A 22,404-nucleotide genomic window follows, 5' to 3' on the forward strand; every position below is an offset into this window, starting at 1 on the left:
CCTTTCCTAATGTTCACAATTAAAGGGCTGGTTTCCTGAGGAGATGGCTGACATTTAAAAGAACAATAAATTAATATAGGACAGAGATATGCTTAGTGTTGTTATATTGTAGATTTGATATATTATTTATGGTTCTGTAACAAAGTACATTTATTATTATTTCTCGTTTTGTAATCTAACACTGAAGCTATGTTATATATTTTCATTCATCGAGTCATTACAGTGCAGGAGGAGTCCATTCAGTAACTCGAATCCATGCTGACTCTCTGTAGAACAATCCAGTCAGTCCCATTCCCTTTCTATATTCCCTTTCCCCTGCAACTTTATTTCCTTCATGCGCCCATCTAATTTCTGAAATATATTAAAGGGGACAGTAAACTAATATCGGACAGAGACGTGTCTGATGTTTTTTTAATTCATCCTTGGGACACGGGCATTGCCGGCTGGGCCAGCATTTATTGCCCATCCCTAATTCCCCTTGAACTGAATGGCTCGCTCGGCCATTTCGGAGGATGGTTGAGAGTCAACCACATTGCTGTGGCTCTGGAGTCACATGTAGGCCAGACTGGGTAAGGACGGCAGATTTCCTTCCCTAAAGCACATTAATGAACCAGATGGGTTTTTTGGTCAATCGACAATTGTTTCATGGTCATCAGTAGATTCTTAGTTCTAGATTTTGTTTTTAAATTCAAGTTCCACCATCTGCCGTGGCAGGATTCGAACCTGGGTCCCCAGAACATCAGCTAAATTTCTGGATTAATAGTCTAGCGATAATACCACGAGGCTATCAGCTCCCCTGTTATATGGTACAGATTAGATATATTATTTATAGCTCTGTAATAAAATACACTTATTATATCTGGCTGTGTAATTTTGGACTACAGCTGTATTATATATTTCCAACAATCTCTTCCCTCAGAGAATTGTTAGTATCAAGATTTCTCTTCCATAGGGACCAGTGGAGGGATTGAATATATTCAAGGATGAGTTAGACAGTGTTTGAATGACAAGGGAGTCAATAATTATTGGGAACAGGCTGGAAAATGGAGAGAAAGCTCAGGTGAGGAAGGATTTCTTCACTCAAGGATGTGGTGATGTTTTGGATTCTCTACCACAGAGGACTATAGAGCCTCAGTCATCAAAAATTTTCAAGAGAGGGATTGATAGGTTTCTAGATATTGAAGATATCGATGGATGTGGGGGACAGTGTGGGGAAAATAATGCAGAGGTAGATCAACCAATAATCTGAATGAATGGTTGAGCAGACTCGATGGGCCGAATGCTGACTGCAGCTCCTATTTGTTCTGATTTCTGTGCTGGACAGGAAGCAGTGAGCATGGATCTGTCAATCAGCCTCAATCAGCACCTTCAGGAGAATTGGGAGGGTGAATATTAGATACAGCAGAGTGAGAATGGAGGGAGAGTGTGTGGGATGGAGGTTCACAGCTTTTGGGGAATGGGAGAGGAAAGAATGTTCATTAGAATCATAGAATTGCTGCATCTTATCAACCGTCCCTGAGCTTTCACAATGAATCCCACTTCTGAGGACACCCTTATCTCTGACTTGTCCGTACTGCTGGCAGTCTCACAAAGCAGCTGCCTGTGTGCTGATACGGGAGGCCCTGCTCGGCTAGTTTAATGCTTCATGACTGTGTCTCTAATGAATGCTCCATAGAAACTAGAAATGTAGATTTAAATTTGGATCGTATTCTGAATTGCGATGTTTTTTCTAAATTGGCTTACAGGATATTAGACAAGGAGAAATCAGACAGAAATCTCCAACATCACATCGAGATCTGACAGAGTGACTCGACTTCTTGGGACCTGAATATCATCGGCCTTTGAATCTAGCAGGAGAAATGTTTGTTTGGCCTCTTGGCTTCAAAGGATTGTAAACATCGCTGTGACTAGAAATGCAGTGAGATACACACACCCGAGTGAGAGTGTTCCAGTGCACTGAGTGTGGAAAGAGCTTTAACCAGTTACACAGCCTGAAAATACATTGCAGCATTCACAGCGGGGAGAGACTGTACCCGTGTTCTGTGTGAGATTTAACTGATTGTTTAACCTGGAGAGTCACAAGGACACCCGCACCATGGAGAAACCATGGAAATGTGGGGACTGTGGAAAGGGATTCAGATACCCATCTGCACTGGAAATTCATCAACGCAGTCACACTGGGGAGAGACCATTCACCTGCTCTGTGTGTGGGAAGGGATTCAGTCAGTTATCCAGCCTGCAGACACACAATCTCGCTCACACCAATGAGAGACCGTTTAAATGCTCTGACTGTGGGAGCGGATTCAAAAGCTCTCAGGTACTGATGATGCACCAGCGCATTCACACTGAGGAGAGACCGTTCAGCTGCTCTCACTGCTCAAAGAGGTTTAGAACATCATACAACCTGCGGAAACACCAGCGAGTTCACACCGGGGAGAGACCATTCATCTGCTCTGTGTGTGGGAAGGGATTCATTCAGTCATCCAGCCTGCGGGAACACAATCTCACTCATACCAATGAGAGACCCTTTAAGTGCTGTGACTGTGGAAGTGGTTTTAAAAGCTCTCAGGATCTGGTGTCCCACCAGCGCATTCACACTGAGGAGAGACCGTTCAGCTGCTCTCACTGCACAAAGTGGTTTAGAAAAGCATACAACCTGCGGATACACCAGCGAGTTCACAACGGGGAGAAACCGTTCACCTGCTCCAATTGTGGGAAAGGATTCAATCAGTCTTCCAACTTGCTGAAACACCAGCGAGTTCACACTGGGGAGAGACTGTTCACCTGTTCCAATTGTGGGAAGGGATTCACTCAGTCATCCCATCTGCTGACGCACCAGCGCGTTCACACTGGGGAGAGGCCGTTCACCTGCTCTGTGTGTGGGAAGAGATTCACTCATTCATCGAACCTGCGCAGGCACAATCTCACTCACACCAAAGAGAGACCGTTTTAAATGTTCTGTGGGAGCGGATTCAAAAGCTCTGGAGAACTGGTGTCCCACCAGCGAGTTCACACTGGGGAGAGACCGTTCACCTGCTCTGTGTGTGGGAAAGGATTCACTCAGTCATCCAGCCTGCAGAAACACAAAGGCACTCACTCCAAGGAGACTCCCTTTAAATGCTCTGCCTGAGAGGCCGGCTTCAGAAGCTCTCAGGAACTGATGATCCCCGAGCACATTCACACCGGGGAGAGGCCGTTCAGCTGCTCTCACTGTTCAAGGAGGTTTAGAATATCATCAACACTGCTGAAACACCAGTGAGTTCACACCGGGGAGAAACCATTCACCTGCTCGGTGTGTGCGAAAGGATTTACTCGGTTATCCAGCCTGCCCAGACACAACATCATCACACCCAGGAGAGACCCTTTAAATGTGGGCGTGGCTTCAAAAGCTCTCGGGAACGAATGTCCCACCAGTGAGTTCACACCAGGCAGAGGCTGGTCACCTGCTCTGACTGGGAAGGGATTCACTCAGTCAGCAAACTTGGTGAAACACCAGTGAGTTCACAAGTGATGACAGTTCTGGGATTATTCTTGTGAATCTTTCTTGCCCCTTCTCCAGTGTCTCTATTTCCTTTTTCTAAATGGAGATCACAAATAGAACGTAGAACAGCATAGCACAGGAACAGACCCTTCAGCCCACCATGTTGTGTCGAACATGATGCCAAATTAAACTATTTCTTTCTGCCTGCCCTTAGTCCATATTCCTCTATTCCTTGCATATTCATGTGCTTATTTAAAACCCCCTTAATCGCCCCTATCGTATCTGCCTCCACCACCACTCCTAGCAGCGTGTTCCAGACACTTACCACTCTCTGTAAAAAAAACTTGCCCCTCACATCTCCTTTGAACTTTCTTGAATCCCAAGATCCCTCTGTACATTAACTGGATACTTATCCTTAATATTTGATCTTCCAAAGTGCAGCACCTCTCACTTGTCTGGATTAAAATCCATCTGCCATTTCTCCGCTCTATCTGCAGCTGATCTACATCCCACTGTATCCTTTGACAACCTTCTACACTATCTACAACTCCATCTAGTTTTGTGTCGTCTGCAAGCTTACTAACCCACCCATCCACGTTTTCATCCAAGTCATTGATATATATCACAAACAGCGCAGGTCCCAGTACAGATCCCTGCAGAACACCACTAGTCACGGACCTCTAGCCAGAAAAACACCCTCCATCACTACTCTCTGACTTCTATGGGCAAGTCAATTCTGAATCCAAGCGGCCAAGTCACCGTGAATCCCATGCATCTTAATCTTCTGGATGAGCCGACCATGAGGGACCTTGTCGAAAGCCTCACTAAAATCCATGTTCACAACATCCACTGCTCTACCCTCATCGATCACCTTCATCACCTCCTCGATAAAATCGATCAAGTCAGTAAGATGTTGACGGTGCTCCCACTGCAGTCCTGTGATGAAAATATAGACTGGTTGGTGAAATGTAGATAACAGGTAGAATTGATATCGAATGAGGACTTTATACTTTAGAATTGAATACAGGGCTCATTGTTACTAACGGGGAAAGAAGGGTTAAAACCCTTACCCAGAACCCTTTTCACACACACGTGGACATCTCTGAATCTGACGCACACCAAATGGAACGTTACACAAGGGGCTGGAATTCACTGGAATTTCTCAACAACCTTTCAATAGAAATGTCCTGGTACCGACTGTGACAAAGGACACAACAGACAGCAAGAACCAGGAGGAACCTTTAACCCAGAGAATGTTAATAACCTTGTTCAGGACACCGGTGCCAGGCACAGGAGGATCCCAGGAAAAACGGAACATTTAATTTCTGTCTGTTTCACAATTCTAAATAACTAATTCTTTAACATAGGAATGTTTAAAAACAGCATTGTGATATTCCAAGGTCAGTGTGTCTGGGAAAGGGGCACAGTGATGTGTTTTTATTTTAAACAGGAGGATCCATTGAAAAGCAGCTCTGGACGATACGAGCACCTCCTGACCTACTTTCAATTCATTTCAAATCACCCATCACTTTCCGTGGAATATTCTTTATTCTTTCCTGGGATGTGGACACTGCTGGCAAAGCCCCAGCGCACGTTGCTCATCTCCTAATTGCCCTTGAACGGAGTGACTTGCTCAGCCATTTCAGAGGGACAGTTAAGAGTCACCCACATCGCTGTGTGGGTCTGGATTCACATGTCGGCCAGACCGGGTAAGGATGGCAGATTTCCCTCCCTAATAGGGGGTATTAATCGGGTGAACTGGACGGGTTTTTACAACAGTCGATAGTTTCATGGTCACCGTTACTGAGACTAACTTTATATAATTCCAGATTGATTCACTGAATTCAAATCCCACCAGCTGCCTGTCCCCAGATCCTTTGCTGGGTTTCTGCATTACTCGGCCAGAGACATTCCCACTATCCCAACACCTCCCCCTGAATGGAATATTCCACACAACCCCTTAGTTAAACAGGAAGGAGAAAAGAGAGAGGCTTTGACCTTTGGCTGACCTCATCACCACCTACAGAAACCTTAAAGCTGACCATTCTGTAAAAGTTTATAAACTTTATTTTTATAAAACACAGAGTAAGAAACAGGTGAAAAGTAACGATGGACATTCTGACTGACATCAGAAACATTGATTGACCGGATAAACACTCACTACATCACAGAGCGATCCTCAACCATTAAAGAATTGACCCACAATAAGGAATGAGAGAGCCTTATAAAAAGGGGCAGGAGTTTACACAGAGGGGTGACACCCACAGCTGCTCAGGATGATGGAATTCAGTTCAGGAAGGGGATAAAGTGAGAAGCTTTTGTGATTCAAGACAGAAGTATTGAACAATCTGGAATCAGTGCTTCTCGAGCTTGCTGACTCGCCGAACACTTCAATTAATCTCATCATAAAAACCCCCAGTGTAAATAACATGGATTTAACTCACAAATGTTGAAACGTTGGCTTAGAGACACAAGTTTCGACTTCCCTTTCTGTCTCTATTGCTCGTGTCAATGACAGCCAGGCGACGGAGCTGAGGGCTGAATTTAGCTGAGAATAACGGGGCCTGCGCCCCAGTTGGGAAACTGCACTGTTAGAGAGATGGGAAGGTACTGGAGTGGGAAATGGGCCTCCAACCAATCAGGACATGGGAGGGGGTGACCGAGGCTGATGGTGGGGTGACCCCCGGGGTTCAGTGTCCCTGTGTCCAAAGCGGGGAGTCACAGGAACAGGGTACAGAGGAGCTGAAGAGAAACCATTTGTGTCCAGAACATTGTGAACATCCTTTTACTCTGGTTGTCTTTGATCCTCAAGTCATTTTCTGTTTGTTTTAACCATGTTCTGTTTCATTAATAAACTTTTATCAGTAAAAATATTTGATTTTTCTGGACATTTCCTGCAGAGATTGATGCACTTTAGGGAAAGTGGGTGAGGGGTTGGCAGGCTCTTTAACATGCTGGGCTTTCAAGAGAGCTGTTAAACATGCTCTCTCTCTGACCCCTCACTCAACTTCACTCCGTTATTTTCCAGTTCTGTTCTGGTCCCGCCTGGGGTAACGTCTACTCGATCTTTTCTTCTCCTGAAGGAGCACCGTGAGTTCTAGGTTACTCGTACATAAGGACAGATGCTTCAAGCAACAGATCAAGCATGGATGTAAAAGATTCTCCAGCTCTCTCTTTACCCCTATCCAAGTTGTGGACAGTTCTTACTCTGTGTTATTTCCCCCAAGCCCTTAATTGTCCCAATCTAGAATATTATCCATTTTACTGTAATTTTCCTCACTTTCTGTCCCTGTGCAGTGTGTTTAATTGGATCCTGATTGTTTTGAACTCAGTTTCTCTCTGGAGTGTGTGTCAATGCCTTGATGATGTCACAATGTTGTCTCAATCCCCTGGCCACATTAACCATTTCATCTCCTGCTGTGTCTCAAGTAGCTGTGTGTGTTTGGGACCCGCTCTTCACTCCATCTCACCATGAATTTAGGCTTGTTATTTTTCACATGTAACAAATCACATCTGTACACTCACTCCGGTATCCCAAAATCATGTCACACATTCTTAACTCTTAGATGTGCTGACGAAAAGATCAAAGTGAGTGTCTGTCTTTCTTATCTCCCCGTTATTGTCTGATATTTCAGGCAATGACCGGGCTTTCAAATGTGGATTTCTTTAAAACAAAGTTCATGGATGGCGGAGTGTGTCGCAGACCAAGTATTATGCTGGCCTTCACTGATTTACAACTCCACTAATACAAAGTACAATATGGCGGCACGGTGGCGCAGTGGTTAGCACTGCTGCCTCACAGCACCAGGGATCCAGGTTTGATTCCTGGCTTGGGTTACTGTCTGTGTGGAGTTTGCACATTCTCCCCGTGTCTGCATGAGTTTCCTCCGGATGCTCCGGTTTCCTCCTGCAGTCCAAAGCTGTGTGGGTTAGGTTGATTGGCTGTGCTAAATTGACCCTAGTTTCTGGGGGATTAGCAGGGTAAATATGTGGGGTTACGGATATAGGCTGGGATTGTTGTCAGTGCAGGCTTGATGGGCCAAATGGCCTCCTTCTGTGCTATCGGGATTCTATTCTATGAATATAATGAAGCAATATAATGGGCATCTTGTTGATTTTCAGCCTGGGCTAATACAGTGACCTGGAGTTTTATGACCCTTTTGGAATTGTTGGGTGGAGCCTGATTGAAAGGTCAGTGCTCTCTTTGGACATTTTTTTTAAACAGGAGAAAGATTTTAGTTTTCTTTCGTAACAAGCTCTTTGGACTGCAGACTGGGAAGTCAAAGTTTGAATTCAACATTTAAAGGACTAATTCACAACAGGTGTTAAAAAGCTGCCAAATCCAGCATCATGTGAGCATACCTGCTTTCTGGGCAAAGCCTAGAACGGGGTGTATGTTTGAAGGGATTATTTGATTTGCAACTGTATACTTAGCTGTACTGGTTGATACAAGATCATGGTTGCTTTTTATTGCAATTGGTAAAAGTTATGCTAATTTTTCTTCTTATACTTTAACTGTGTTCTTAAATACACTTTGTTTGATAAAAGCTTCCTAGTGGCTCACTTGAATCGTACCTGGAGTGAAATATTTATGCTCACCCATGCCAAAATCAAAGTGCAAAACTTCTGGCTCCGCTGACTTTGTAAAACACTTTGGAGTTTCTGACCTGGGTCATAACACGTTTAACCACGCTCAAGGTGAGTTATTCAAATTCCTTTATTGTCCAGGACAATATCTTCACAGTATCTTTAAAACAGAAATTAAACATTCCCATTTGATTTCAGGTATTAACATATTCTGTTAGTTTGTTCTTTATTGTCGATGTCAGGCTGAGGTTGTTCCCCTTGGAGCAAAAGAGGTTGAGGGGAGATTTGATAGAGGTGGACAAGATTCTGACAGGTTTAGATAAGGTGGACAAAGAAAAGCTGTTCCTATTAGCTGATGGGACAAGGACGAGGGGGGACACAGATTTAAGGTTTTGGGTCAGAGATGCGGTGGGGGGATATGAGGAAAAATATTTTGATGCAGCGAATGGTAATGACCTGGAACTCGCTGCCTACGAGGGTGGAGGAAGTGGAGACAATAAACAATTACAAAGGAAATTGGATGGGCATTTGGGGCGTTTCAAACAGAAATGCTGACTAAATATCTCTGAACTTCCTCACACCCTGTCACTCTGTGATCCTTGTGAAATTTAAAACAAGGTATTCACAACAAGACTCAAAGAGCATCAGCCCACTGGAGGCAAAGTCGTGAGACCGGCCAGTCCAGCAGAAAGAAACCCTCCGACCCTCCCCATTGACCAACTGTGAGAATGAACAAAATGCAGTCCTGGGTGTAATTGAGAGCAGAAACAATAACAGCAGAATTTAATCCCCATATTCACTTGTGAACTTGTTGGTGTTTCAGCAGGGTGGATGAATCACAGAATCCCTTCCCACACTGAGAGCAGATGAACAATCTCTCCCCGGTGTGAACTCGCTGGTGTGATTGCAGGGTGGATAACCGAGTGAATCTCTTCCCACACACGGGGCAGGTGAACGGCCTCTCTCCAGAGTGAACTCGCTGGTGTCTCCGCAGATTAGATAACTGAGTGAATCCCTTTCCACACTGAGAGCAGGTGAATGGCTTCTCCCCAGTGTGAACTCGCTGGTGTGTCTGCAGGTTTGATAAATGAATGAATCCCTTCCCACACTGAAAGCAACTGTATGGCCTCTCCCCAGTGTGATTGCGCTGGTGTGTCTGCAGGCTGTACAATTGAGTGAATCCCTTCCCACACTGAGAGCAGGTGAATGGTCTCTCCCCAGTGTGAACTCGCTGGTGTGCCCGCAGCTGAGATAACTGAGTGAATCTTTTCCCACATGCAGAGCAGCCGAATGGCCTCTCTCCTGTGTGAACTCGCTGGTGTTTCTGTAGGTTGGATGACTTACTGAATCCCTTCCCACACTGAGAGCAGGTGAATGGCCTCTCCCCAGTGTGAACTCGCTGGTGTGTCTGCAGGCTTGATATCTGAGTAAATCCCTTCCCACACTGACAGCAGGTGAATGCACTCTCACCAGTGTGAACTTGCTGGTGTCTCTGCAGAGTGGATGAATCAATGAATCCCTTCCCACACACCCAGCAGGTGAACGGCCTCTCCCCAGTGTGGCTGTGCCGATGAGCTTCCAGTAGAGAGGGCGCTTTGTATCTCTTCCCACAGTCCTCACATTTCCATGGTTTTTCCATATTTTCAGTCTCCTTGTATCATTTGAAACCTTGTCCACACAGAGAACACGGTATGGTCTCTCCCTGCTGTGAATGCTGCGATGTATTTTCAGGCTGTGTAACTGGTTAAAGCTCTTTCCACACTCAATGCACTGGAACACTCTCACTCAGGTGTGTGTTTGTGTCCCGGTGTTTTTCCAGTCACACTGCTGCTTAAAATCTTGCAGTCAAACATTTCTCCTTCCCATTCAGAGGCTGAGGATATTTAGTTTCCAAGGAATCGAGTGACTCTGTCAGATCGAGATGTGATCGTTAAGATTTATCGGTGTGATTCCTCTTCTAATATCCTGTAAAAACAATTTACAAAATTCATCACAGTCAGTACAGGATAGAAATTCAGAACAGACAATTCTAGTTTCTGTGGAACATTCTTTCCACTCTCATTCCCCAAAAGCTGTAAATCTCCATTCCACACACTCTCCCTCCATTCTCACTCTGCTGTATCTAATATTCACCCTCCCAATTCTCCTGAAGGTGCTGATTGAGGCTGATTGACAGATCCATGCTCACTGCTTCCTGTCCTGGACACACACAGCTGAAAATCTCCATGCAGACTGCCAGTCTAACAGAAATATAGCGACATTCTCGACTAAAAATGTTTCAAATGGATTGATTCAGTTAGTGAAGATACAGGGGGGTTGTGACTGATGATATTGAACTTGCTGCCAACGTGGGTGATCATAGAGTTTTACAGCATGGAAAGAGGCCCTTCGGCCCATGGTGTTTGTGCCGGCCATCAAGCACCGTTCTATTCTAATCCCATTTTCCACACTTGGTGCGTAACCTTACGTGCTATGGCATTTCAAGAGCTTACCTAAATTCTTCTTAAATGTTATGATGATTCCCACCTCTACCACCCTTTCATGCAGTGAGTTCCAGATTCCCACCACCATCTGAGTGAAAAAGCTTTCCCTCACATCTTCTATAATCCTCCTGCCCCTGAACTTAAATCCAGGCTCCTGGTTATTGACCTCTCTACTAAAGAGAAAAGTTCCTTTCTATCCCCCCTATCTGTGCCCCTCAGAATTTTATACATCTCAATGTTAGGCTGGATAACTTGGGGTTGTTCTCCTTGGAGCAAAGTAGATTGATTGAGGTGTACAAGGGTACATGGAGGTGTCAAAGTTTTCATGCTCTGTTTACACGTGTACAAGCTCTGACTATGGGTTATCCAGTCTCAAAACGTTGGTTCTATTCTCTCTCCACGGATGATGTCAGATCTGCTGAGATTTTCCAGCATTTATTGTTTTTATTTCCCTTTCTATTTCCTTCTCTGTCACCGCTCTGCCTCATCAATAAGACATTGGGACTCAGAGGGTTGATGCAGTTTGATGGACAAGTTGTCTCCATTCTGAACACTGGGGAACAAGCGCCTCCCGCTGATTGACAATATTGCCCTCTACAGACATGTCGGCCGCACATGCGCACTGCTGCATATTGCCCCAATAAAGATGGCGAACGTTAACCCGAAACGAACATGAGGAGCTTCAGCCCTGCTCGGTACAAACTGGGTCCGGGAGGCTCTCTTCCGCATTTTGCGACTCTCACAACATGCTTACACAGCGTTTCCACCCACCTGGACGATCCATTGCTTTCTCCGTACCGCCAATCACCTCGAACAGATTTCCGGCCCAAAATAAATGTTTTCCATCGCCATTACTCACACTCGAGTCAAAGCTGGCCCCGCCCCTCGTTCGCTCCTATTGGTTGGAGGACCGACCGCTCCAGATCGGTCCTCCAGCACTGCCCCCTCTTCCCATTGGTCCGCGCTGCCGTCAATCAGCCGGACATTGTGACGGTGACTTGCTGTTTGTCCAATAATAATAGTGAGAGAGTCTCAGTGTAACAATGACACACACAGGCTCCAATACAATCAGAGTGGGGATGGAGCACAGAGACAACACAGCAAAGCACTGACTTACTCTGAGTGTAACAAATACAATGTTTGTTCAAATAATAAGTCATGTTGCAGTATGTTAGTGAACACAGCATTAGATCCAATGTAATGATAATACAGTCAGTATCTAGTGCACCAGAACCAAAGTTTCGGCTTCATTTGATAGTGTGAGTGAGTCATGGTCTATTGATATAATGTATTTAAATTCCGGTGTGTGTTACTCTGCCCCACTGTCATTATCAGACAATAACCTATCTGTTATTCCAATTCTGCTGTATTTTACAACTGCAGCTCCTGGGGCTGATTGGAGTCTGGTATAAAAATCACAAAGGTCGGTTTCAGTGTCTCTGAGGTCATTTTAACTGCAGATAATCTGACATTAAGGGAGACAAGAGGCCCAACAAACATTTGATTAAAATAGGAGGACAAAGTGTAAGGGAACAATGATATTTTAAGGTGTCTGTGTTATAGTGAGTGTCACTGGGAGGTGAGTGATAAAATACAAGTGGAAACATCATGACAGAGACACATGTGACTGACTCGGCCTGACTGAGAGCTGTTATACTCGAGGCGAGAATAATGAGGACATGGGAAACTCCAGGGATTTCTGATATCTGAGGTGTGTCCGTTAGAGGAACTGAAAATAATCAGTTCCTCCTCATGGTTATCACCAGTTCGCAAGTTACACAGACACACAGGAAAGAGATCTGATGCTCATCAAACACAATATTTTAATCTTCTGTTTGAGACACATTATGACCGAAAAGATCAAACATTAAAACCTTAGGAGAGAAACATTCAGAATGTCACAAAGATGAGTGAACTGTCCAATTAATCCCATTCACCATAACTCTGCCAATTTACCTTCTGCAAGTATTTATCCAATTCCCTTTGAAAGCTATTATTAAACCTGCTTCTAGCACGTGTCAATTTGTGCATTCCAGATCATATCAAGTTATTGTGCAAAAAATTCTCCTTATCACCCCCTTCAGTTCTGTTGTCAATTATATTAAATCTCTGTGTCCTCTGCTTACAGACCCTCCTGCACCGAGGAAATTGATTCTCTCCATCGACAAACCCTCCTGCTCCTGGGAGATAATTTCTCTCCATTGACACTATCATAAATCATTTGTCATTTTAAACACCTCTATTAAATCTCCCCATCACATTCCCTAATCTAAGATGGATAACGCATGTTTTTCCTGCCCTGAAGAATTACATGGACTCAAAATGTTAACTCTCTGAACAGATGCCGCCGGACCTGCCGGGTTTTTCTGCTTTTCTCCCTGTTTTTCCCTCTATAATCAATCAGAAACTCTTCATGATTTTGAACATCTTGATCAAATAGGAACACACAGAGCCTGAGAGAGATACAGAGGAAAGGAGAGACAGAAAGACTGAGAGAAAAATTGAGAAAGATTTTAAAAAGCAGAAAGATGACGCAATCAAAGATAAAAGCTGAGAAACAGAGGAAACAAGCAATACAGAGAGAATGATATAGAATTTAAGGGAGCAGGCTATCAGTTCCCAGCTATGGGGAGCAGAGTCGGCATCTCCACATCAGAGCAGAGGGAACTCAGTGGGTGGCACGGTAGCACAGTGGTTAGCACTGCTGCTTCACAGCTCCAGGGACCTGAGCTCGATTCCTGGCTCGGGTCGCTGTCTGTGTGGAGTTTGCACACTCTCCTCGTGTCTGCGTAGGTTTCCTCCGGGTGCTCCTTCCTTCCTCCAAAGATGTGTGGGTTAGGCTGATTGGCCATGCTAAATTTGCCCCTTAGTGTTCTGAGATGTGTAGGTTAGAGGGATTAGCGGGTAAATATATGTAGGGATATGGGGGTAGGGCCTGGGTGGGATTGTGGTCGGTGCAGACTTGATGGGCCGAATGGCCTCCTCCTGCACTGTAGGGTTTCTATGATTTAGAAACTGATCCACAGACACAGCTGGCTATATCTGTGAATGGAAACTCTGAACAGAAATAACTGACTCATTTGTAAATGTCACCACAATGTGACCTGTGAGATTCTGCCCTGACTCTGTGGACAGATATAGGCCGCATTGACAGATGTTCTCAACAGATTGTTGTCCCTGGATTTATTTTCTGCTCAGAAGTGAGATGTGCGTTTTTGAACCGGCAGCAGAGAAACAGGAAGTTGTGTTACCTGAGAATGAAACAGCCGGCGTCAGTTTGATGTTATCACTGTGAACAGTCTTCCTGTCTGTGAGGGTGAACTCACTCTGACAGCATCAAGAACAACCACACAGATTGCTACTGGTCTCAGCATTACATTCAGCTCCATTCCTGTTTTAAACAATAAAGAAAGGAGATTATTTGGACTTTTAACAGATTCACTGAATTGGGAGATGGACTGAGGGTCATCACTGGGAGAAATGAGGAGGAATTAGAGAACAAATGAGTTTTCCCAAACAGGGTTATTAGAAAAGAGGAGATTTAAAGTGAGTCAGGGCCTGTCAGAGGAAGTGGGAGAGAGAAACAGAGAGGATTGAATCTCCATCAATTAGATGTTTTCTCAGACAGCGAAGAGAGATGAAGTCTGTTTGTGCTTTTTCAGAGAGAGGTAATGAGAGAGAGAAAACAATGAATAAGTTTAAGCATTATCTGAAATAGGAAGGTTAAATGAGTGAGTGTTTGAAAGAAAGATAGAGAGACATTAAGTGACGAACACAGTATCCGAGAGGAGAGAGGTTAAGTGAATGTGAGACAGGAGCGAGGTTAGAGTGTAAGGGAGGTGGAAGGTGAGGTAAGTGTGAGTGAATGCCTGGAGAGAGAGAGAGAGACATTCAGTGAGTGTTAGAGAGATGAGAGAGGTTAAGTGATTGAGTTTCTGAGAGAGAGGAGATGTTAAGTGAGTGAATGTCTAAAAGAGAGGAGAGCAGGTTCACACCCAGGGGTCACTGAGAATGATCAAAATAAGGAGATCACCCAGAAAACTACCAACAGGAAACTTCAGCTGAACACATCACTCATTCTTAAATGGTCAGTCAGGACTCTGATGCTGCTCAGCTTCTCTCTGTTCTGTTTATAATGGTTAAAGGCTGATAGGAGTGAGGTTTATTTAGAAGGATAGTGTATGGGAAGCACACATCAACAAAACTGAGAATTCTTGGACACACACTGCAGCTCCTTCTCTATCTGGGAATCAAATTGTTGTCTAATTGTCCCAGCAGTTAACAGGCTCCTTTGAACTTCTCCAGCTGCTACTTTGATGCAGACTTCAACCAATTTATTTGAAGCCAGTTTCTGTTCAATAAACCAGGACTGACACACACACACATTAAAATGTTTTAGACTTTTTTGCATTTTTAGTCTGGAAACCTAAACCTGCCGTTTCACTCTCAGTCAGGAATAGATCCCAGTTTTACACCAATCTTTGACAGCACGTTTCCAGCATTCACCATTGTTCTTCCTGACTTTACAGTTGTAAAGGAGCTTCTGTTCCATGTCTGGGAGCTCGGAACCATGGAAAAGAGCGGCTGGGACACATTTTTTTCACACCTCAGGATTCACCCACACGGGGACTTTGCTGTCAGTGAAAAGTGACGAAAAAGACCAAAGTGCTGTTTGTCCCTCTCAGCGTGACCCTGAAGGACTGTGTCTAGAATGAAGTTCTGTTCCTACTGTATCCTCCCTCAGATTGCCCTTTCTGAGCTCCAGCCTGGTGACGTTAAACACTCAAATGGAAAAGACAAAAATCTACAACAATGATTCAATCAAATGTCTATTTCACATTTATTCAGAATATCAAACCTCAACAGAAGAAAAAAGTCAGAGTGAACATGATTCAGTCCTGGATATGATTAACAGCATCGATAAGTGTAGAATCCAAACCTTGCAGTCCCTTGTGAACTCGCCGGTGTGTTAGCAGGTGGGATGACTGAATAAATCCCTTTCCACAGACATTACAGGTGAACGGCCTCTCCCCAGTGTGAACTCGCTGGTGTTTCAGAAGATAAGATAAATGAGAAAATCCCTTCCCACAGACAGAGCAGGTAAATGGTCTCTCCGCACTGTGAACTCTCTGATGTGTCAGCAGGTTGGATGACTGACTGAATCCCTTCCCACACATGGAGCAGGTGAACGGCCTCTCCCCAGTGTGAACCCGCTGGTGGTTCAATAAGTTGGATGAAAGAGTGAATCCCTTCCCACACACGGAGCAAGTGAATGGCCTCTCCTCACTGTGAACCTGCTGGTGTGTCAGAAGGTTGGATGAATTAATGAATCCCTTCCCACAGTCTGAGCAGGTGAAGGCCTCTCCCCAGTGTGAATTCTCTGGCGGTTCAGTAGGGCAGATGGACGGCTGAATCCCTTCCCACACACACAGCAGGTGAATGGCCTCTCCCCAGTGTGAGTATATTGGTGCGTCAGCAGATCCTTTTTGTTTTTAAAGCTCTTCGCAGTCGGAACAATTAAAAAGTTTGTTGTCAGAGTGAACAAGTTGATGTGTCTGCAGGTGGGATGACTGAATGAATCCTTTCCCACACACAGAGCAGGTGAATGGTCTCTCCCGTGTGAATACGTTGGTGTGTCAGCAGATCTTTTTTGCATTTAAAACTCTTCCCACAGTCAGAACATGGAAACATTCTCTCATCAGTGTGAACAAGTTGGTGTGTCACAATGTGGGATGAGCGAGTGAATCCCTTCCCACACACAGGGCAGGTGAACGGCCTCTCCCCAGTGTGAACCCTTTGGTGAGTCAGAAGGTTGTATGAATGGGTGAATCCCTTCCCACAAACGGAGGAGGTGAATGGTCTCTCCCCAGTGTGACTGCACCAATGAACTTCCAGTTGTGATGGGAAACTGAATCCTTTCCCACAATCCACACATTTCCACGGTTTCTCCATGGTGCTGGTGCCCTTGTGTTTCTCCAGGTTGGATGATCAGTTGAAACCTCGTCCACACACACAACATACATGTAGTTTCACCCTGCTGTGAACTGTGTGATGTTTCTTCAGGCTGTGGACTGGTTAAAGCTCTTTCCACAGTCAGTTCACTGGAACACTCTCAATCGGGTGTGTGTTTGTTTCAATGCTTTTCCGGTCACACTGATGTTTAAAATCTTTGCCGACAGACAGAAGAGTCAAACATTTCTCCTCCCACATTCAAAGACCAATGATCTTCAGCTCTGAATGAACAAAGTGACTTTGCCAGTCATGATGTTCGTTTGAGTTTTCTGTCTACCAATCCTCCACTTCCAATATCCTGTAAAAAAAAATTTGGAAAAGTCATCACTGTCAGTCCGGAATAGAAATCCTGAACAGACAATTCTAGTTTCTCCGGAACATTTTTTCCTCTCTTGTTCCCCAAAATCTGTAAATCCCCGTCCCACACACTCTCCCTTCTCCCTGGGCTTAAACCCATCTCACCATCTGCATCATTTCTTTCCTCCACTCCCAGTTTTCTCCCTCCCTCTCCTCTGATTGGGTTCAGTTCTCCAGCTCCTGTCTGCAGACTGACAATAAAACCAATGGGTCTTATTGGGGGTGTTGGGGCCTCCAGCGGGTGTTTGTGAATCCTCCCCGCCCACCTCCCAGGGTTTCCTTCCTTCCCAGAGATCAGAGTCCTCATTGATTTGAGGCCAAAGTGTAACCTCTTATTTATTGTCCCCCTCCCCCATCCTCTGATGTGAACCATCCTCCAGTGGCTGAGCCAGGATGGGGCCGTTAACCTGGGCCTGTTCCCGGGAGGGAGAAGCCCCGCAGCTGCAAACCAGGGAGCTGACAATGATTCTGAAGGGTTTGCGGATCCACAAAGTGTTTCCAAATCCTCCCAGCCACCGCCTAACGCTGACTCCGCTTCTCCGGGACAAACAAGCGCCAAGGACAGCACTGACACTGCGCATGCTCCACATCACAATGCCCGGGGACTGATTGACGGCAGCTCCGGACCAATAGGACGAGGGGGCGGGGCTGGAGGACCGAGCGGGAGCGGCTGGTCCTCCAACCAATCGGAGTGAATGAGGGGCGGGACCTGAAGCATGCGCAGTGCGAGTAATGGCGACGGACAGACGGACGGTTTTAATTTGGAAGCGAGATCAATACGAGGTAGAGGGCGGCGCGCGGGGAATGATAAATGTGGCGGGTGGGTGGAGAGACTTTGTAAACATGTTGTTCAAACCCAAACCCCGGAAATGAACTTCCCGGTCCCCCCCTTTGTACCAAATGGAGCGGCAGCTTGTAGTGTTAGACCCGGGCTGACTGCTGCCTCTGGTAAACCACTGTTAAGCTTATTGCCTGTGTGTGTGTGACATGTCTGGGCATGCCCCTGCCAGCCCTACATGAGACTCCTCCCCCCCCCCCCCCCCTGTCCAGGTATGAAGGTGACTGCTCCCCACCCTCCTGCCTCAGTTGCTGGACCAGTTCATCAGCATGGGTGTGTGCTCCAAGTCTTTTGCGAATAAAAGCCTATTTGTTCTTGCAAACAAACTAGTCTTTACTTGATTGATAGTGCATCACCGCCATTGAGGCTGCATGTGGGAGGCCGGCAGGGATTGTGATCGGAGAGTGATGTCACAATGGAATGTGTGAGGGTGTGACGTCACAATGGAATGTGTGAGAGTGTGACGCCACAATGGAATGGGTGAGAGTGTGACGCCACAATGGAATGGGTCGGAGTGTGATGTCACAATGGAATGGGTGAGGGTGTGACGTCACAATGGAATGGGTCGGAGTGTGAGGTCACAATGGAATGGGTGAGGGTTCCAAATTCGCCTGACTTCGGTCATTGCCAAGATTTCCGAGTCCATTATTAAAGCTGAGATCGCAGAGTACTTGGAAGTGCAGGATAAAGTAGGACTGAGTCAGCACGGCTTTGTCAAGGGGAGGTCATGTCTGACAAATCTGTTAGAGTTCTTTGAGGAGCTTTTGATTTGATTTATTATTGTCACATGTGTTAACATAAAGTGAAAAGTGTTGTTTCTTGCACGCTATACAGAGAAAACATACCATTCATAGAGAAGGAAATGAGAGAGTGCAGAATGTAGTGTTACAGTCAGAGCGAGAGTGTCGAGAAAGATCAACTGAATGCAAGGTAAGTCCATTCAAAAGACTGACAGCAGCAGAGAAGAAGCTATTCTTGAGTCGGTGGTACGTAACCTCAGACTTTTGTATCTTTATCCCGAGGGAAGAAGGTGGAAGAGAGAATGTCCGGGGTGCTTGGGGTCCTTAATTATGCTGGCTGCTTTGCCGAGGCAGCGGGAAGTGTAGACAGAGTCAATGGATGGGAGGCTGGTTCGCATGATGGATTGGGCTACATTCACAACCTTTTGTAGATCCTTGCAGTCTTGGGCAGAGCAGGAGCCATACCAAGCTGTGCTACAACCGGAAAGAATGCTTTCTATGGTGCATTTGTAAAGGTTGGTGAGAGTCGTAGCTGACATGCCAAATTTCCATAGTCTTCTGAGAAAGTAGAGGCGTTGGTGAGCTTTCTTAACAAGAGTGTCGACATGGGGAGACCAGGACATGTTTTTGGTGATCTGGATACCTAAAAACCTGAAGCTCTCGACCCTTTCTACTTCGTCCCCATTGATGTCGACATGGGCATGTTCTTCTTTATGCTTCCTCAAGTCGATGACAATCTCCTTTGTTTTGTTGACATTGAGGGAGGGATTATTGTTGCCGCACCAGTTCACCAGGTTCTCTATCTCATTCCTGTACTCTGTCTCATCATTGTTTGAAATCCGACCCAGTGCTGTGGTGTCATCAGCAAACTTGAAAATCGAATTGGAGGGAAATTTAGCCGCACAGTCATAGGTGTAGAAGGAGTATGTTAGGGGGCTGAGAACACAGCCTCGTGGTGCACCGGTGTTGAGGATGATCGTGGAGGAGGTGTTGTTGCCTATCCTTACTGTTTGTGGTCTGTGAGTTAGGAAGTTCAGGATCCAGTTGCAGAGGGAGGTGCCGAGACCCAGGTCACGGAGTTTGGAGATGAGTTTCGTGGGACTAATAGTGTTGAAGGCTGAGCTGTAGTCAACAAATAGGAGTCTGACATAGGTGTCCTTGTTATCTAGCTGTTCCAAGGTTGCGTACAGGGCCAGGGAAATGGCGTCTGCTGTGGACCTGTTGCGGCGGCAGGCAAACTGTCGTGGATCCAGATAGTCCGGGAGGCTGGAATTGATTTGTGCCATGACTGACCTTTCGAAGCACTTCATAATGATGGATGTCAGAGCCACCGGCCGATAGTCATTAAGACACGCTGCTTGGTTTTTCTTAGGTACCAGGATGATGGTCATCTTTCTTGAAGCAGATAGGGACCTCAGATTGTTGTAAAGAGAGGTTGAAGATGTCTGTGAATACTCCTGCCAGCTGATCCACGCAGGATCTGAATGCACGTCCGGGTATCCCATCCGGGCCAGTTGCTTTCTGTGGGTTGATCTTCAAGAAAGCTGCTCTGACATCTGCAATGGAGACCCCAGATACAGGTTCATCCAGGGCTTCCAGGGTGGAGAGCATGCTCTCGCTGACCTCTTGCTCAAAACGAATGCATTGAGCTCATCAGGGAGAGGAGCGTTGGAGCCGGCGATTTTACATGCCTTCATCTTGTCGCCTGTTATGTCTTGCAGACCTTGCCACAGTCAGCGGGGGTTGGTGTGGCTAGCCTGGGACTCTAGCTTGGTCCGGTATTGTCTTTTGGCATCTTTGATGGATCTCCTTAGATCATATCTGGTAACAAAGAAGTTAGATAAAGGAGAACTAGTGGACCTGATTTATTTAGATTTCCAGAAGGCCTTTGACAAGGTGCTGCAGAGGAAACTGTTAAATAAGTTAAGTGCCTATGGTGATAAGGGTAAGATCCTGGCATGGATAGAGGATTGGCTGGCAGAAGGCAGAGAGTGGGGATAAAGGGGTCTTTCTCAGGATGGCAGCCGGTGACCAGTGGTGTGCCTCAGGGGTCAGTGTTGGGACCACAACTTTTCACAATATACATTAACGATTTGGAGGAAGGAACTGAAGGCACTGTTGCTAAGTTTGCAGATGATACAAAGATATGTAGAGGGAGAGGTAGTATCGAGGAAGCAGGGGGGCGGCAGAAGGACTTGGGACAGGTTAGGAGAGTGGGCAAAGAAGCGGCAGATGGAATACAATGTGGAAAAGTGTGAGGTTATGCACTTTGGAAGGAGGAATGGAGGCATAGACTATTTTCTAAATGGGGAAATGCTGAGGAAATCAGAAACACAAAGGGACTTGGAAGTCATTGTTCAAGATTCTCTTAAAGTTAACGTGCAGGTTCAGTCGGCAGTTAGGAAGGCAAATGCAATGTTAGCATTCATGTCGATAGGCCCAGAATACAAGAGCAGGGATGTATTTCTGAGGCTGTATAAGGCTCTGGTCAGCCTTCATTTGGAATGTTGTGAGCAGTTTTGGTCCCCATATCTAAGGAAGGATGTGCTGGCTTTGGAAAAGGTCCAGAGGAGGTTCACAAGAATGATCCCTGGAATGAAGAGCTTGTCCTATGAGGAACGGTTGAGGACTCTGGGTCTGTACTCATTAGAGTTTAGAAGGATGAGATTGAAACTTACAGGATACTGCGAGGCCTGGATAGAGTAGACGTGGAGAGAATGTTTCCACGAGTAGGAACAGCTAGAAATAGAGGGCACAATCTCAGACGAAAAGGATGATCCTTTAAAACAGAGATGAGGAGGAATTTCTTCAGCCAGAGAGTGGTGAATCTGTGGAACTCTTTGCCACAGAAGGCTGTGGAGGCCAGGTCATTGAGTGTCTTTAAGATAGAGATAGATAGGTTCTTGATTAATGAGGGGATCAGGGGTTATGGGGAAAAGGCAGGAGAGTGAGGATGAGAAAAATATCAGCCATGATTGAATGGCGGAGCAGACTCGATGGGCCGAGTGGCCTAATTCTGTTACTGTGTCTTATGGTCTTATGAGTTGAGACTGGGGTGGCGTCGGACGATGTCACTGAGGTGGAAATAGGCAGTCTTGATGATGATGTGGCTGGAAGCTCATCCTGGAGTGAAATATTTCACCATGGTTGTGAACAGCCTGGTTCCGGCTCCGACAGGGAGTGGAGTTTGTGGTGGGGACTGAAGACAATGGGTTCAGACTTCCCAGTATTTATATGGGTGAAATTTCTGTTCTCTTAGTCCTGGATGTCAGACAAGTCAGGATGGTGTGTGAGTTGGAGGGGAACTTGGAGCTGATGGTGCTAACCACTGTGCTACCGTGCTGCAGAATGCTAAATGGAATGAGAGAGAGAGTGTATGTGTGAGGGGCGTGGGTGGAGATTTAAAGAATGTTCCATAGAAACTACAATTGTCTGTTTTGAATTTCTATCATGTGCTGACAGTGATGATTTTTGTAAACTCCTTTCAGTGGATATTGGAAGGAGAGGTTTGGAAAATGGAAATCTCAAAAGAGTCACTTGATTCATAAGGACGTGAAAATCATCAGCCTTTTTAACATCAGTGTGAGTGGAAAAGCGCTGAGATTCTCACACCCGTATCAGAGTGTTCCAGTGCACTGATTGTGGAGAGACACAAGGACTCCGACACCATGGAGAAACCATGGAAATGTGGAGACTGTGGGGACGGATTCAGAGCCCCATCTGAGGTGGAATCTCATCGACGCAGTCACACCGGGGAGAGACCGTTCATATGCTGCACTTGTGGGAAGGGATTCAATCATTCATCAAATCTGCTGAGACACCAGCGAATTCACACTGAGGAGAGGCTAGTCACCTGCTCACAGTGTGGGAAGGGAGTCATAGATTCATCCACCCTGCGGGAGGGGG

The 22,404-nt window shown here is 45.8% G+C and overlaps 2 protein-coding genes across 2 annotated transcripts in view; one reads left to right on the forward strand and one right to left on the reverse strand.

Annotated features, from left to right (window-relative positions):
* LOC144484464 (uncharacterized) overlaps positions 1 to 11,441 on the reverse strand; it is a 36,183-nt gene extending 24,742 nt beyond the window's left edge. Inside the window, exons 1-2 of the mRNA XM_078203001.1 lie at positions 11,323 to 11,441; positions 8,950 to 10,033 (exon numbers count right to left, since the gene is read on the reverse strand). Of these exons, the coding sequence (XP_078059127.1) occupies positions 8,950 to 9,707 (758 nt within the window). The 5' untranslated portion in view covers positions 9,708 to 10,033; positions 11,323 to 11,441. The remainder of the gene's footprint in view (positions 1 to 8,949; positions 10,034 to 11,322) is intronic.
* Positions 1 to 22,404, forward strand: part of LOC144484462 (uncharacterized) — a 77,284-nt gene that overhangs the window by 3,120 nt on the left and 51,760 nt on the right. The window contains exon 3 of the mRNA XM_078202998.1: positions 1,746 to 2,916. Coding sequence (XP_078059124.1) covers positions 2,096 to 2,916 — 821 coding nt within the window. The 5' untranslated portion in view covers positions 1,746 to 2,095. The remainder of the gene's footprint in view (positions 1 to 1,745; positions 2,917 to 22,404) is intronic.

This window comes from Mustelus asterias, unplaced genomic scaffold (genome assembly GCF_964213995.1).
Source record: "Mustelus asterias unplaced genomic scaffold, sMusAst1.hap1.1 HAP1_SCAFFOLD_107, whole genome shotgun sequence".
In the NCBI taxonomy this organism is placed as follows: domain Eukaryota; kingdom Metazoa; phylum Chordata; class Chondrichthyes; order Carcharhiniformes; family Triakidae; genus Mustelus; species Mustelus asterias.